At 45.3% G+C, this 16,323-nt stretch overlaps 2 protein-coding genes across 3 annotated transcripts; one reads left to right on the top strand and one right to left on the bottom strand.

The window, feature by feature from the left end:
* The first annotated feature begins 230 nt into the window (after nucleotides 1-230).
* ydjc (YdjC chitooligosaccharide deacetylase homolog) lies at nucleotides 231-11,305 on the top strand. 2 transcript variants are annotated; one of them, XM_078087049.1, is made up of 6 exons: nucleotides 231-377; nucleotides 3,441-3,616; nucleotides 3,807-3,957; nucleotides 7,238-7,337; nucleotides 8,120-8,297; nucleotides 8,947-11,305. In XM_078087049.1, exons 1-6 carry the CDS (start codon nucleotides 351-353, stop codon nucleotides 9,314-9,316), a joined length of 1,002 nt encoding a protein of 333 aa, XP_077943175.1. In that variant the 5' UTR covers nucleotides 231-350; the 3' UTR covers nucleotides 9,317-11,305. The 2 variants fall into 2 exon arrangements, with proteins under 2 accessions (XP_077943175.1, XP_077943174.1); XM_078087048.1 differs by lacking the exon at nucleotides 231-377 and adding an exon at nucleotides 939-1,127.
* ube2l3b (ubiquitin-conjugating enzyme E2L 3b) lies at nucleotides 10,822-15,010 on the bottom strand. Its single transcript, XM_040195096.2, has 4 exons — nucleotides 14,814-15,010; nucleotides 13,138-13,233; nucleotides 12,847-13,033; nucleotides 10,822-12,192 (listed from the first exon to the last, which is right to left on the bottom strand). The coding sequence occupies exons 1-4, from the start codon at nucleotides 14,838-14,840 to the stop codon at nucleotides 12,038-12,040; spliced, it is 465 nt and encodes a 154-aa protein (XP_040051030.2). The 5' UTR covers nucleotides 14,841-15,010; the 3' UTR covers nucleotides 10,822-12,037.
* Between the last annotated feature and the right edge of the window lie 1,313 nt (nucleotides 15,011-16,323).

Consider the following 16,323-nt stretch of genomic DNA (forward strand, 5'->3'; position numbering starts at 1 on the left):
GTTTCTTGTAGATCTGTTGATCAGCACACAGTTCAAAATAGAATAAAATATGCCCACTCTTCTAAGCAGGAGAAGGCAATACTGTGTGGCAATACTGTGAGATTGTTATCTAGACGGTCAAACAGATGCTGGTTAAAGTCCCACAGATGAGCGATCTCCCTTTTTGGTTGAACTGCGGCGCATATAAATAAAGACTAGACCGTATCCATCGAGTGCTGTAAAGAAAAGACAGGAACTCAATGGAATGACCTTTTAGACCAAACACCAGGTGGAAGCCACACCTGTGCACACTTCTTTGTCATCACACGGCAGTGTGTGTCCCCGCATGCAGTGAGGCTGTTGACTGCACGATGTTCAGCTGTTCTCGCAGGGACACGGTAGGTACATTAAGTCCGGACCAGATGGTTCTGGTGACGCAATGACAACGCTTTCATATAAAGTTTTGTTGGAGACTTCATTGAACCGTTCTACAAAGGCCACTTGTGTCGCCGTAGTCTGTGTTGTTTACATACAACGTAACGTCTATTTATTTGTTGACCAGGAGAAGAAACTTATGGAAAAGGTAAATCAGATCATATTTATGTTTTTACTAATTGATTGAAGGGATTTAACGTTACGCTGTTACGTTTCTGGTTAAAGAGGATGACGTACCCTTTGCGGACAAAAACAACTTCCGTACCGGTTTCATGTTTTCAAAATAAAAGTTATTGATTACATGAACAGTATTCATTCAAAGTTAATAATCAAGACACCTTTCGTGTATATATTGCTTCGCTGCTAAATAACGGGACTGAGCAAAAATAATAGATAGTTTTAATCATGATATATATATATATATATATATATATATATATATATATATATATATATACACCCATGAACCGTGTTTGCAAGAGATGATTCAACTAAAATATGTCTTGACTCCCCACTTTACAGTTGTAAAGATGTACATTGTAGAGTACATCGCGCGTCTTATTTTGAAGTCTGTCCTGTCGCCGGCAGAGGGCGTCGTCTCCCGGTAAAGTCTCTTGCGGACTGCGCCGATGCGCGTTGCTTGTCGGAAGTACCGGTTCCACCGTTTCGTGTCCTCTCTGGAGACGTATGGACAGGCGCGTGTAGCAGGATGGGTAAGACTTCATGTCCGTCGGTAAAAGCGACCACGCTGTCGTTCCAGCGGCCAACGCGTCGGTATCGCGTTAACGGGGAAGCGAGGGAGAGGGCAGATTAAGCCGGCGAATAGAAGCGGTGTCGTCTTTAAAACACCCCGTTAATAGTTCAGGTGGGAGGAAAACACGTGCGACTCACCGGGTCGTCTTTGTCCCCTCGTGTAACGTGTCCGTGACCAACATCACCGCTCGGAAGAGCGTCACGTTGTGTAATCCGTGTAATCTGTAATTGTGAGTCATGGCCGGCTGCGTGAGGCTGCTGCATCCGAGATGTTTCCAAGATGTTACCGATCCGCTCCGGGTCATGTCTCCAGTCCACTACTGTACTCTGGGACATGTCTCCAGTCCACTACTGTACTCCGAGACATGTCTCCAATCCACTACTGTACTCCGGGACATGTCTCCAGTCCACTACTGTACTCCGGGACATGTCTCCAGTCCACTACTGTACTCCGGGACATGTCTCCAGTCCACTACTGTACTCTGGGACATGTCTCCAGTCCACTACTGTACTCCGAGACATGTCCACTACTGTACTCTGGGACATGTCTCCAGTCCACTACTGTACTCCGAGACATGTCTCCAGTCCACTACATGTCTCTAGTCCACTACTGTACTCTGGGTCATGTCTCCAGTCCACTACTGTACTCGGGGTCATATCTCAGTCCACTACTGTACTCCGAGACATGTCTCCAGTCCACTACTGTACTCTGGGACATGTCTCCAGTCCACCACTGTACTCCGGGACATGTCTCTAGTCCACTACTGTATTCCGGGACATGTCTCCAGTCCACTATTGTACTCTGGGACATGTCTCCAGTCCACCACTGTACTCCGGGACATGTCTCCAGTCCACCACTGTACTCTGGGACATGTCTCCAGTCCACTACTGTACTCTGGGACATGTCTCTAGTCCACTACTGTACTCCGAGACATGTCTCCAGTCCACTACTGTACTCCGGGACATGTCTCCAGTCCACTACTGTACTCTGGGACATGTCTCTAGTCCACTACTGTACTCCGGGACATGTCTCCAGTCCACTACTGTACTCTGGGACATGTCTCTAGTCCACTACTGTACTCTGAGACATGTCTCCAGTCCACTACTGTACTCTGGGACATGTCTCCAGTCCACTACTGTACTCTGGGTCATGTCTCTAGTCCACTACTGTACTCAGGGTCATGTCTCCAGTCCACTACTGTACTCTGGGACATGTCTCCAGTCCACTACTGTACTCTGCGACATGTCTCCAGTCCACAACTGTACTCCGGGACATGTCTCTTTTGTTCTTAATTTGCATGAAACGTCATGGGATAATTATTAATTTGAATAACATTTTATTTAAAATCACCCGGAAACTTCCCCCAGCTGATTTGTTAATTCAATCAATCAATTATTTTTTCTCTTCCGTTCTTAACATAGAAATGAAGGCTAACCTCTATTTACCAAATATGGGCTCATTTGCTTACATTGTAGAAGAATCGGTTCTAAATCGTTTTTCTTTTACTTTCAGAATTGTTGGCTGTATATTTCTTTCACTCCACTGGTGTTACTATTCTGTCTGCAGCAATAATGAAAAAAGGTTTTCTATTAATCAGTTATGAGTAAATATCCAAGTGAGCAATTATTTCATCAGCACCTTTGGTGAATTCTGTAGAAATTAAAAAACTGACCAATCAAAATTGAGCTCATGAATATTAAACACAATCACAATTCTTGATTTCCCCTAATTCACAGCATAATTCCACTGTAAAAAAGTGTTACAATATCATAATACATAAAGTAAAAACAAATAAAATGAGCACATACGGTAAACTATGTTGTCATTTCTGTGCACTTCCACAACCTGCAGAAGGCTAATAAATCCAAGTATAAAACATTCAAAAATGCATCAGACCAATACAAGTTTGATCAAATATAGAAATAATAACCAAACTCCTAAATATATATTCAACATTTTGCCCAACACATTCCAGTCTGTAAAGAAAGGGTGCGCTTGATTTACAACATGGGACTAAACTGTGATGTTTTCATCTCAATCTTCTTGCTTTGGTTCTCGTTGGATGCCAGAATAATGATTGAAAAAAATGATTTGAGTAATCCACCTGCACTCGACACCTGCAGGCTCAGTGGGGCCTTCAGGTTCCTGCGGCTTCTCCCTGTTTTATAAGAACCTACATTATCTTCTCTGTTATAATAACCTCCAGTATCTCAGGCCACAGCTGGCCGCCCTCATGATGCGTGACTATCGTTTTGTGCGTGTGTGTCCATAGAGAGCAGCAATAATGCCTCAGCCCAGAGTGATGCTAGTGGTGACGGGAGATGATTTTGGCTACTGCTCCAGGAGGAACCAGGGGATCGTGGACTGCTTCCAGGCTGGAGGCATTTCCAATGTGTCGCTGCTGGTTAACGCCTGTGCTGCCAAAGAAGCAGCGGACCTGGCAAAAAGGTGGCCGATTTAAAAAAATAAGTACCGTTGAGGCTTCAGGTAAAGAGTAAAGACTGGCGGGGGTGATGGTTTTTACTGCCTCACATGACTGTGTCAATAGCATTCTGATGCCAGTTTAGTAAACGAGCGGCGAGTACGCATCAATGCACCATTCTGAGGAGCGCTAAAACTGACAGTTTCTCTGTGTCAGGCACGGCATTCCCATCGGCCTCCACGCCAACCTGTCCGAAGGCGTTCCGGTGTGTCAGCAGGCCTCCACACTGACCAACCAGCACGGCTTCTTCCGTGGGAAGATGGGCTTCCGTCAGGCCCTGGAGAGGGGTCAGCTCGGCATGTGGCAGGTACACTGACCCTTCCCACGCCTCATTGGCGATCATCTTCGTCATTGTGTGTTCATTGCGCATGCTCCATTAAGATTTAGGGGAAAATACGAGCTGAAGCTCATGCTTTGTTTAATCCGAAACCGTGAATTCACCCGTCTATAGCCACTGTCGCATGTTGGCTGGAGGCAAAAGAAAGAAACCACAAAGACAACACAAACTTCACTCTGGCAAAAACAAGTCTAAAGGTCCACTGCAGGGACAACCACCGTCAGATCCACAGAAGCCTGTGGGGAGGGTAAGCACAAAGACTTTAGGAAAGGGTAATGTTGGTTTATGACAGTAATAATAATATGGTTAATATTTCAAATGATGATGATGATGATGATGATAGGAGTAGCAGGTGTCAGCAGGGCCACGGTAGGTGGCAGGAACAGGGTTCAGATTGAACCATGATCCATTGAAACTATGAGGCAAGAAAGCACAAATACTTGAAAGAAAAAGTTAGTGATGCGCATTAATGTTTACAGCAATAGAAATGGGAATATCAATGGTGTTGGAAGTGGCAGGTGTCCACGAGCCAGGCAGGAGTCAGGACCAGGGGGAGAAGCTGAATTAGTCATGTGCATTAATAAAACGTGGATTATTGTAGAAGGTGAAAGTGAGAGAGGAGCTCGGTGTGTCCTAAGAAGTCCCTCGGCAGTCTAAGCCTATAGCAGCTTAACTAAGGGCTGGTCCGGGCTAACCTGAGCCAGCCTAACTAGAAGCAATATCAAAGAGGACAGTTCTAAGTTTTACTTTAAAAAAGCTGACCGAATCTGCCCCCCGGACTGAAAGTGGAACCTGGTTCCACAAAAGAGGAGCTTGATAACTGAAGGCTCTGGCCCCCAGCCTACTTTTTAAAACCATAGGAACAACAAATAACCCAGCATCTATGGAGCACAGCTGCCTTGTAGGGCAATATGGTGTTACAAGCTGAGGAGAAGTACCTTAAAATCTATTCTTGATTTAACAGGGAGCCAGTGCAGAGAAGTTAATACAGGAGTGATATGATCCCTTTTCTTAGTTCTTGTTAATACACGTGCTGCAGCATTCTGAATCAACTGGAGAGGCTTAAGAGATTTACAAGAGCAGCCTGATAACAAATAATTACAGTAATCCAGTCTGGAAGTAACAAACGCATTAACTATTTTTCCTTTTTCTATTATCACTTGATAATCCTGATTTTCGATATAGTCCATAGCTTAAAAAAGGCAGTCCTTGAAGTCTTCTCTATATGAGAATTGAAGGACGTATCCTGGTCGAAGAGAAATCCAAGATTCTTGATGGTGCTGCTGGGTACCAGAGCAATTCCATCCATAGAAACTGTATCACGCGACAGCTGACTTTTTTTTTTCTTTTTCTGAGTTTAGCATTAGCAAGTTGCAGGTCATCCAAGTCTCTAAGACATTCTTGAAGTCTAACAAGCTGGTCCGTCTCTTCTGGCTTCATTGACAGATACAGTGGAGTATCGTCTGCATAACAATGGAAGTTTATGCGGCGTTTTCTGATAATTTTGCCCAAAGGAAGCATATAGAGGGTAAATAAAATCGGTCCAAGCACAGAACCTTGTGGAACTCCGTGACCAACATTAGTGGTCATCGAGAAAGTCACCGAACGCTTGGTGACAATGAGAATTGATGACACCCAAAATCTTATCTTATTGTTATCGTGCAGTCCCATTTGTGATGAATAATAAAATGTTTGTTTGAGCAGGACTCCATAACGTGCATCCTTTTTTCCATAATGTTGCTTTACTTAAAATCCCAATCTGAGCCTGTTAGCGGCAAAAAGAATCACATTGTATGATTTTGAAAAAATTACATTGCAGTTTATTGCATAACATGAGTATTTGATCACCTCCCAACCTGTAAGAATTCTGGCTCTCACAGACCTGTTAGTTTGTCTTTAGGAAGCCCTCCTGTTCTCCACTCATCACCTGTATTAACTGCACCTTTTTGAACTTGTTATAAAAAGACACCTGTCCACACACTCAATCAAACAGACTCCAACCTCTCCACAAGGGGAAAGACCAGAGAGCTGTGTAAGGACATCAGAGATAAAATGGTAGACCTGCACAAGGCTGGGACGTGCTACAGGACAACAGGCAAGCAGCTTGGTGAGAAGACAACAACTGCAATTAGTGGAACATGTTCAAGATGACGATGCATATCCCTCGGTGTGGGGCTCCATGCAAGATCTCACCTCGTGGGGCATCAATGATCCTGAGGAAGGTGAGGGATCAGCCCAGAACTACACGGCAGGACCTGGTCAAATGAGAGCTGGGACCACAGTCTCAAAGAAAACCATCAGTAACACACTACGCCGTCATGGATTAAAATCCTGCAGCGCACACAAGGTCCCCCTGCTCAAGGCAGCGCATCTCCAGGCCCGTCTGAAGTTCGCCAATGGATGGATGGCATCTGGATGATCCAGAGGAGGTATGGGAGAAGGTCATGTGGTCTGATGAGAGGAAAGTAGAGCTTTTTGGTTTAACCTCCACTCGCCCTGTTTGGAGGAAGAAGGACGAGTACAACCCCAAGAACACCGTCCCAACCATGAAGCAAGGAGGTGGAAACATCATTCTTTGGGGATGCTTTTCTGCAGAGGGGACAGGCCGACTGCACCGTATTGAGGGGAGGATGGATGGGACTGTGTATCCTGAGATCTTGGCCAACAACCTCCTTCCCTCAGTAAGAGCGTTGAAGATGGGTCTTCCAGCATGACGACAACCCGAAACACACAGCCGAAGAAGTGGCTGTATGGAGGAAGGGGCCAAAATCCCTGCTGCAGTGTTTGCAAACCTGGTCAAGAACTACAGGAAACATGATGTCTGTAATTGCAAACAAAGGTTTCTGTACTAAATATTAAGTTGGGATTTTCTGATGTATCAAATACTTACTCCAATACAATTCGTGCAATAACTTGCAAAATAATATATGAAAAAAATCGTTCTCATACATTCTTTGTAAGTGGGAAAACCTGCAAAATCGGCAGTGTATCAAATACAAGACTTGGGCAAAGCCCAGGTCACCTTTAACTGTAAGCACAAGTTCACCTGTGTTTGTAGTGACAGACAATCCAGACTACAAATGCAAATATCAGCACACACTTGATCAGTGTCACAACATGTGTCGATTGGAAACCTTCGTCGGGGCAACTTGTGTCTTCCTAACTAATAAATGTTGCTCTGCGGAGAAGCGGTCGTGTCTCTCTGCAGTTCAGTAACCTCCTTGTGTCTTTGTGTCATTTTCCTTCCCAGGTGGAGCTCGAGTTGAGGGCCCAAGTCGGGCTGTTCCGGGAACTGACCGGTCACCTGCCGCTCCACATGGACGGACACCAACACGTCCACGTGCTGCCAGGTAATGCAGAGGGGAAAAACCCAAATAAATGCCAACATCTGTGATCTGCTACTGTACAGCACACGCCTCAAGCAGCTTCACATTTCTAAATATGAAAAAAGTACTAATGTCAGAAATATCATTTATTGAATGAACACAAATAACAAGACATTCGGTTTTCTCTTGCATGACTCGATCAACCGGTCTGATTATTTGAATCTATGCAGCTAGAAGGTGCACCACCATGCGGACACGGGGAGGCGTTGCATCGCAGTCGGTGCTGGTTTAGTCATCCGCTAAGTGCTAGTCATACATACATGATCTTAAATGCGTGGAAATAGAAATGTTGTATTCCGTAGGTGACACAAGAGGCCAAACTAAAGCAGTTGCTGAGGCACTTGAGGCACGTGCCGGCCAGATAAGAGGAGTCAGCAGTCAATAAACATTTTAATGTGATTTACTGCAACCACGGTAGGTAATTGAATACAGTCATAAATAAACACAAGACTTATTGGGCTGATCAAGCCCACATACATACGGTCTTGTTGGAGACAATAACTGTACTCTGAACTCAAACGTCAGTATGCAGAACTGATTAGCTTTAAAAAAAAAATGCTAATGCTATTAGTGATCAAAAAGGTTGCCAGTGATTTTCTGTTGCTGGACTAAAAACTAGCAATTGTGTTAAGTGTTGCTGATGCATGACCAGCTTCTTTATTGTGGCCATGACAACATTAAATGGATGAAATGACATCAGTGCCCCTGGGCGTGGAGCATTGATGTGGTTTACTCTGTTGTTGCAGGGGTGCGTGAGGTGTTTGCAGAGGTCCTGGCAGACTTCAAGATTCCATACACGCGTGTTCCAGTGGAGACGGGTCTACACAGCTGCCCAGCGCTGCCGGCACACCTCCAAAGGTTCTACGCACAGGTGGAGAAGGACGCTCTGGACTCCATCCCGGTCTTCGCCCGCTACGGAATCAGGTCTGCTGCTTTCTTTGCACAAAGGAGAAGGGGTTTCAGGAGTTTATGGATGCGGCCCAATACAACCAAAAGATCCTTGTCTTATTTAGATATGGATGAAAACGCAGCAACGCAGAATTTTAGTTACGTTAATTAGGTGGTATCGCAGAGCTGTAAAGTCAATCTGCAGGAGAGATCAGGTATGGATATGAGACACATCATTTTCTATCATGTAAACACATGGCACACAGATGGATGAATTTCTAAATCCCATTAGATCTGATAAGGTTCCTTTCATCAATCACAGATGGGGATTCAGTCCTGCAAATAACCGAGGGATTACATAAGTGATGCACCTAACAAGACTACTCACTATGTGCTTTTCTTTAGAGGACAATATATTGCGGTACAATACTATCTGACATAGAAATGTTACTGGTTGCATTGATTACGATTTGAGGCACAAATAGGACGCAAAACACCCAACCTGGACTGAGCTGTACACTTCGGTCACCGAAGTATCATGTGAATGTTTGATAAGTTTAGTGTGAACCAGATTTTAAACCCATGTGGCTGCTGGTCACAGCGCCTCCGGCGTTGTGAGCGAATTATTTGCTTCCCCCCCCCCGCCTGCTCGATGACCGACAAACATCGTCTTCCATGTCCACAGGTGGCCAGACGTGTACCTGGGGCTGACCACCATGGGCCAGAACATGTCCGTACCCAACCTGGAGAGGGCCATCGGCCAAGCCTTGGAGGCGGCGGCCTCTTCCAGCCCGGCCTCTGGCGGCGCCTCAGGCTCCGACCGCCCCGCGGTGACGGCGGAGCTCATGGTCCACCCGGGCTACCCGAGTCAGCCCCTGGACGGAGGCTGCGGGGAGGGCCCCGATGACTTCTCCTGCTCGGCGGACAGACAGCATGAGCTGAGCGTGCTCCGAGACCCGGCCCTCCAGGGGCTGTACCGCCGGGAGGGGGTGCAGCTCTGCTCCTTCAAGGACCTGACTCCTCTGACTGACGCGTTCTTAAATCGGGGGCCCTAATCATGAGTATGCAATGTGGGCCCCTCCCTGTGTCCCGGGAGAAAGAAAACAAAACCGGGATGCTGACAATTCAAAATGATGTGGTACAATTTCGATCTCGACCAGGGGATCATGTGTGCGTTTGTGCATCTGTCCATGGCCACTCTCGCACGCTGCTGGACCGTCCACATCATCGTGTTTATGCTGGAGCGCCGCTCCGTGGCAGTGATTCACACTTGGTGCTGTTACTCTTTCCCGTCCGGTAGGTGACCAACGACTTCAGGTTGCACCCTTTAAATAAGCCATTATTTAGGGTTCGGTTAGCAAATGACAAACGGAACCAGGCACGTCTTCTCGTGTCCGGTGACAAGTTGTCTTCTTTTTTTTTAATTGGCGTGTAAAACCACCTTAGTGCTACATTACGGCGGAGATCTGCACTTTACTGAGGTCACTTTTCCTAGTTCATGTCCGTTTTCAATGAACCTCAAACTGCTACAAGAATGGACTCGTCTCTGTAACAAAAGGCGCATCTTTTTTTTTTTTTCTTCTAGAGAGGGTTCCTAAAAGCAAAAACTCGAAGAGCGCTGTAGTTGTTTTTAATGCCGACTAATAAATGATTAACTTAGTTGATGGTGGTATGTAACATTAACAATGGCGAGTGTGATCTAATGTCGTTTAAGGCGGTGCTAATGAAGGAGCTACTTCCTGCTTGCACTTTGGCTTCCCGTTAGTCACGTGAGTCCTGTTCACCCGGTTTTCCTGTGCTAGAAGGAATGTTGGCAGAAAGTGAGCTCACTTTGAGTTCAGTTTATCTGATCCTGAGTTTTTAACTGTCAGTGTTTTTTATGTGTTGTATATTGCCTCTATTAGTGTGTAAAATGTCGTTAAAGGGGCATAATGCTGCCAGGTGATGGAAGTCATGTATTTGTGTGGTGAAATAACTACCAAAAATCTCAGGACTGTATAGTACAAGTACTGAACTAATCGAATCAAAGTGCCAAATGTGTGTCACGGAAGGTGTTATTTTAACACTAATATTTACAGCCAGTACCTGGGCATTTGAAATAAATTTTATTGAAACTTTTTTTAATTGATTTGTTCGAGCTAACAAATCTGATGTCTGACTATTTCTGCAGTACTTTAATAATAAAGTAATACTTTTTCATTTTGGCTGGGAGGTGACAAATTACGTTCATCAATTTGATCCCTTGGTCAATGACAGAGTAATTGTCTAAGATTATGATGCATGATCTTTTACTGTTAAAATGAGGGTAAATTAAAAATGACAATCATTTTCTTCCACTTAATACATATTTATGTTCCAGAATAGTAGAAGAGGTTCCAAGGTAAAGAACGACCAAAGGTCGACAATCTAGCGAGAGTCCCGGTGCAGGAGTCTATATTTGAAGCTCCGCTTGGTTTATAATGCAACATTTCTAGTCACATTCATGGGTTCAGCACAAAAAACAGGTTATGTCAAACATGAGCAGCATCCACTTGACTACCAGGCAGACAGTGAGGCCAAATGGTTTGCCATCTTTATTATGAAACAATATTGGGACCAGATCAAACAGCTGTTACATGGTGTTGTTTTTTTGGCCACTGCAGTCCCCTTTCCCGTGTCCTAGCCAGCCCTCTCCCAGCTGCCTTCAAGGTGCTTGTTTTTTTTAAAGGACCGCCTCCAGGAGCTGAGCATTCCAGCTAAGTGCAACCTCCTCCGGCCTCTCCCCCTCCACGAGTAGGTCCCTTTGCAGCTGGCCAGCTGACAGTCCGTCTGGTAAAGGGCTCTGTATCTAACGTGGTTACATGTGGGGGGCGGGGTGTTGCCTGATCGCGGGATACATGCGTTGCAGATTCTAATCAACCAAAGGGACTTTTCCCCACAATTACCAATTGTATTTGCATCAGTTGTCAAAATGGAGAAGGCAAAATTATATTAAGAAAAACGTATTGTGATTGGAAACTGATATGGTTCTCTCATTTCCACAATAAAGAATCTTAAGAGCTAAATTTACGGCCTGCCATTGTTTCATTTCTGCTCAGTGTGTTACAAACTGGTGGCATGTCTAAAAGCAGCGTAGGTGAGTACGGCAAACGTTTCAGTTGCCACGCACCCTCCGGGTGCTACCTACAGCTTTTCTTATTTCAGTAACACTAGGCGTCTTTTTTTTGTTTAGGTTTTTTAAGCTTTAAAGATTGACGGTGGGGCAGAAAAAGAAGAAAGTATAAACCGGTTTTCCTGCAATGCAAAAAATGAAAAAATAAAGTTTAGGCTAGCTCTATTCAACACAAAGTTGCTTAGACGGAGGAAAAGAGATTACATTTTACTTCGACTTGCCATCTAACTATTCCTTAGCCTTTCGTTACCCATTTTTTCCCATTAAGAAAAGAGTAGAAAGTTGGAAATGGTCTGGAGGAGTTTGGCCAAGGAGGAGCTGAAGTCAAGAGGGGAGGGTGGAAGCTGTCTGATCCACAGAGAGTCCTGGATGGGGGGGGGAGGGAGGGAGGCGGAGGCTGCCGCCACCCCCGGTTTCAGCTGGGCGGCTTTAGGGACTGCAGGGAGGATCGTGTGGTGGTTGTGAGGGGAGGCGGGGTGATGAGGATTGGTGGGGGGGGGGCGAGAGAAAGTAATTGGTCGGGGCAGGTGAGAGGAGGGGGGGGGATGGGTGGGAGGGTGTGTGGGGAAAGGGGGGAGCGACAGAAAGAGAGACAGAGAGGGGGGGCTACACGCTCGTCAGCTGATCAGTCCATTGGCCGCTTTTCTCCGTATTTCTTTGTAAACTCTTCGGCGTTCTTCAAGAATTTTTTACGGTCCTTTGAGTATTCTTCTGCTAGGTCTGCCCTGAGCGGATGCTCCGGCTGGGGGTCGTTCACCAGCGCGATGAGAGACTGAATTACTGCAACACACACAACCAAGGAAATCCAGTTAGACGTGAACAACGTGTCTCCCTACAAAGACTTGGAACGCTCGAACAGAGCGACGCGTTTCGTTAGTGTTCAAACACTACATGGCTTTCTGTCCCACTATGACGGTGTACTGAAGTGATAGAAAAGTCAATTGATAAAGAGTTAGAGTAAAAAAAACGAGGCAGGTGTACTGCCGGAATTTGTGATAACAGAATAAAATAGCGGTGTATGCTTTGAGAAATGATGAGACAGGAAAGCCCCAAACGCCTCTTGTTGGAATAAAAAAGAAAGAAAGCGCCCAACGTTATCTGCTGTCATCTTGGGGGGGTTCCCATGGAGCTGAACATCTCGCTGTAGTGACCACAATCCGACCCATAAACCAAAGTTTGGTACTGGAGAGACTGGCTGATCGATCAGAGCTTGTCAGGCGCCACAAACCGCTCATGAATAAAAGCATCGGTTTCTGGATGCTTGAGAATAGAGGTCTTAAATCTACTTTTGTAGTAAATATCTTCCAGTGCTCATGTTTTTTTTCAGTTTACTGAAGTAAGGGACTAATGCAACCCTGTTTATACTAAAACTTAACGTAAAAATCACTTATCATAACACTGCAATGCAGGATAAAAAGACACACACACACATACCTTGGTCAGTTTTGGTGGCAGGCTTCCAGTTCTCTGCACTGATCACAGGCAAGCACACCTGGCCCTTCTCGTCGATGTTGGGGTGATAGATCTTTGTCTTGAATGTGATCTTGGGGGGCTTGAAGGGATACTCCGTGGGGAAGATGATTTCGATTCTGAACGCGCCTTTGTCATAAGGAGGGTTGTCCTGCAAGCGGAAATAGAAAAAACAACCACAGAGAGGGTCAACCGATGGGAAGCGCAGGTGGACGGGCGGCAGATAAGACGGAGGAACGAGGAGCGGCTACTCACAGGAACGATGAGCCCTTGCCATGACAACAGGTTTGATTCCTCGACTTGAATGTTTCTGAAGTTTTTCATTCCAGACCTGCGAATCTCGTCAAGTTCCTGGGAAAGCAAGCAGACAGCGAAAGTTACAGAAGGGAAAAACGTTCATGGAATCGGACCCGGTGCACCCCGCCCACCACTCCGACACCTCCAGTAATTACTGACTGACAACTCTAGCTGGGCCTCGCAGCAGTTTAGCTCGAAGGCAGGTAGGTGAAGAGGGACCCAATCTTTTTTGTTTTAATGAGTCGTTTTTTTTTTTTGCTGTGCTAGTGACTTTCACCAGTTGTTTTTGGCATACAGGCACAAGGGGAGCAGCACTGAGGCGTGTGGGTTCAGCTCATGTAAAGAAGGTAGCGCACATGCGTCTAAGTTGTGGCAGAGAATGTGCCATGGAATCAATAAATAAAATTGCTCTTTTTCTGTTAATAAAAATAAATGACCAGACTGTAAACAACACACAACCGCACAGTTGGTTAGTTACCATATCTTATATACACACACTAATGATATGGTAACCACAACAGTGATATATAATATATATATATATATATATATATATAAATAATCAAATAAATAGGATACCAACAGGCTCATATTACATTTCCAAAATTTGGTGGACAATTTTAACCAATATAATACGTCTTTCAGTGTTATTTTATTATAATTTCAGCCTACGGAGAAGTAGGTGATTGTCTATGGAATAGTGTGTAGTCATCCTCCGTATCTCATGAGGACAGCGGGGCTGGGTGGGATCGGTCAGAAGGAGGCGGGTTATTACACTGACATCTGCCGTGTAAAGTCCGACACTTCCCGTTCGAGTAATTATATGATGCACGTTTTTACACCAGCTGGTAATTGCGATCAACATCGAGGCCTAAACTAAGGCCTCGATGTTGATCCGTGAAACAGGGCAGCGCTTTACTCCGCTTCCATCGTATTTCCTTATTCCGGTATGCCGGCTGACGTTGAATCTTAACACCGCTGCGCTTGTCGCGTGACCAGTTCCTGTACAAAGCCACGCTGAATTATTGTCTGGAAAACCCCACGTCCCGTCCCGAAGTGACGCTTAACACGCGCACCGCCAATGCAGAACGCGGGCCGTGGAGTTCCGTCTCACCCGCCGCCGTGACGAACTTCCAGACCGGGCTAACTGCGAGTTCGGCCGCCGCTAGCTGGCTAACGTTAGCTAGCTGAAACGCAGCGAAGATCTCTCGGGCTAACGCGTTAGCTGATTAGCCGTGTTGTGCCGTGGAAAATCGGTCGCGGGCTTACGTCGGCCAAAACAATAAAAAAAAAGAATCCCCCCCCTCGGCGACACAACCCGCAGCCGCACAAACACTACATTCGGCTGGCGAACGGCGCATAAGCTGCGTGGTCGCCTCCCGGAGGAGCTTCCTCTCGAAGCTTTGGCCTAACTTACCGGTGCGCAAAGGTAATATTTGGCCGACTAACGTTAGCTGGTTGGCCAGTAGTGACCTCTCGTTTCCAACAACGTTAAGGTTGAATCCGAAGACCGGCAACGCGTGACTCTTGAAACGACATGACCTCGTCTAAGTTTAGGCGAAACCGTCCAGCGGCCGCGAGTGCGCCTTCACACAGTACAAATATAAAGAAAATATCGGGTTCGGGAGATTTACCTTGCCCAGCCTCCTGCTCGCCGCCATCTTGAAACTGCTGTGTCTTCCCAGAATACACCGCGCGGGGAATATGTGCCTCGGCTGTGTTCAAAATCGCATAGGAAGATACCGTTCATTGTATGTATGACGTCAAGTCGAGCATGTTGTCCATCCACGTGCAGTGCGTGTGTATTTGTGTTTGTACCCAGGAAATGCCCGGATGCATGAGCATGAATTTGCACTAAATGCACACACGGGAGTCCTGTGAGCAACAAGCTGTTAATCTGTCGCTTTGTAAAGTTTCAATAAAATAATCTCACCGTTTTGATTCCTAGTGTACGCCACTTATAGAATTGTATTATGAGATGTGACTAAGCAGCTGTACAACAATTTAAATACAACCATTTAATCTAGTCTACTTGTTATATTCAGTTTCTTGTTGTTTAATTACATAGTGTAGGACCAGTTTATTAATTTTATTAACTATTGGACTACCCCCTTTGCTGCTGTATTGAGTTAATTGTTTGCGTAACAGAAAAGGGTTTGGGCCTTTTTGTGGGTCCTTTTCCAAACACATAATATTTATTACTGTAGATTATTTCTGTTGTTTATTAGAAATGCAGACAGTACAACACACAGCCATACACAGGCCGACAGAATTTATTATGCTCTAGAAATAAAGGGAAAATACAAGACAACTCTCTGAACAACAGGCACAAGAGCTCTTGCCTTACATAGTCATACAATTACACACAATATAACACCTAAGTTCAAAGCTTTAGAGTCTATACTGTTGGCCATGAAATAAATCCGCTGCACCTGGGAGGTATTTTATTGAGTTGGAAGGATCGTGTATTGAAATGCTGTGAGAGAGAGACACTGGGATGGGGGGGAACTGTGACCTGCACTACTGTAACGGCCTTATTTAGTCAGATTTACCTTTTGTTTGCAATTTGGTCTTCAGACCTTCAAAACTATGTAAATAAATATCCTTTTTCCTCAATCCCCTGTGTTAGCCTTCCACCATTTGCTATGATTTAAGAGTTGTCCCATAACATTACAATTCATTTTCTATCTGTTCAGCGGGAAATCCCACACGACTCTCCACGACAACACCTGCGTATGGTTTTAGTGGCACACATTTTGTCACATTCCTACGGCAGCAATGCCTGTAGTGGAATTCAGGACAGGAGGACATGTATTTCCCCCGATATGGCCAACAATGGGAAAATGCCTTTTTTAAACAATATTTCTAAAGCCAGGGCTCCAGACAAAACCCTGATGTATGCAATGGTTCCTCATCCAACAGAAAACAGGGTCACAGACCAGCAAAAGGTCAAGTGTCGTGCTTCACTTTGTGTTTTGTGGCTTGATGTAATGAGAATACATATTTAGATGGAAGCTCGGCGCCATCACCTGTATAATTACGCTTTTTCACAATTAATTGTTTTGTCTTTTAGCAAAATGGCCACGGTCCTCCCACTCTGTTATTATGTGAAGTTTTGAGCATTTTTGTATGAAAAGTACTGTT

This window comes from Gasterosteus aculeatus, chromosome 13 (assembly GCF_964276395.1).
Source record: "Gasterosteus aculeatus chromosome 13, fGasAcu3.hap1.1, whole genome shotgun sequence".
NCBI classification, from domain to species: Eukaryota; Metazoa; Chordata; class Actinopteri; order Perciformes; family Gasterosteidae; genus Gasterosteus; species Gasterosteus aculeatus.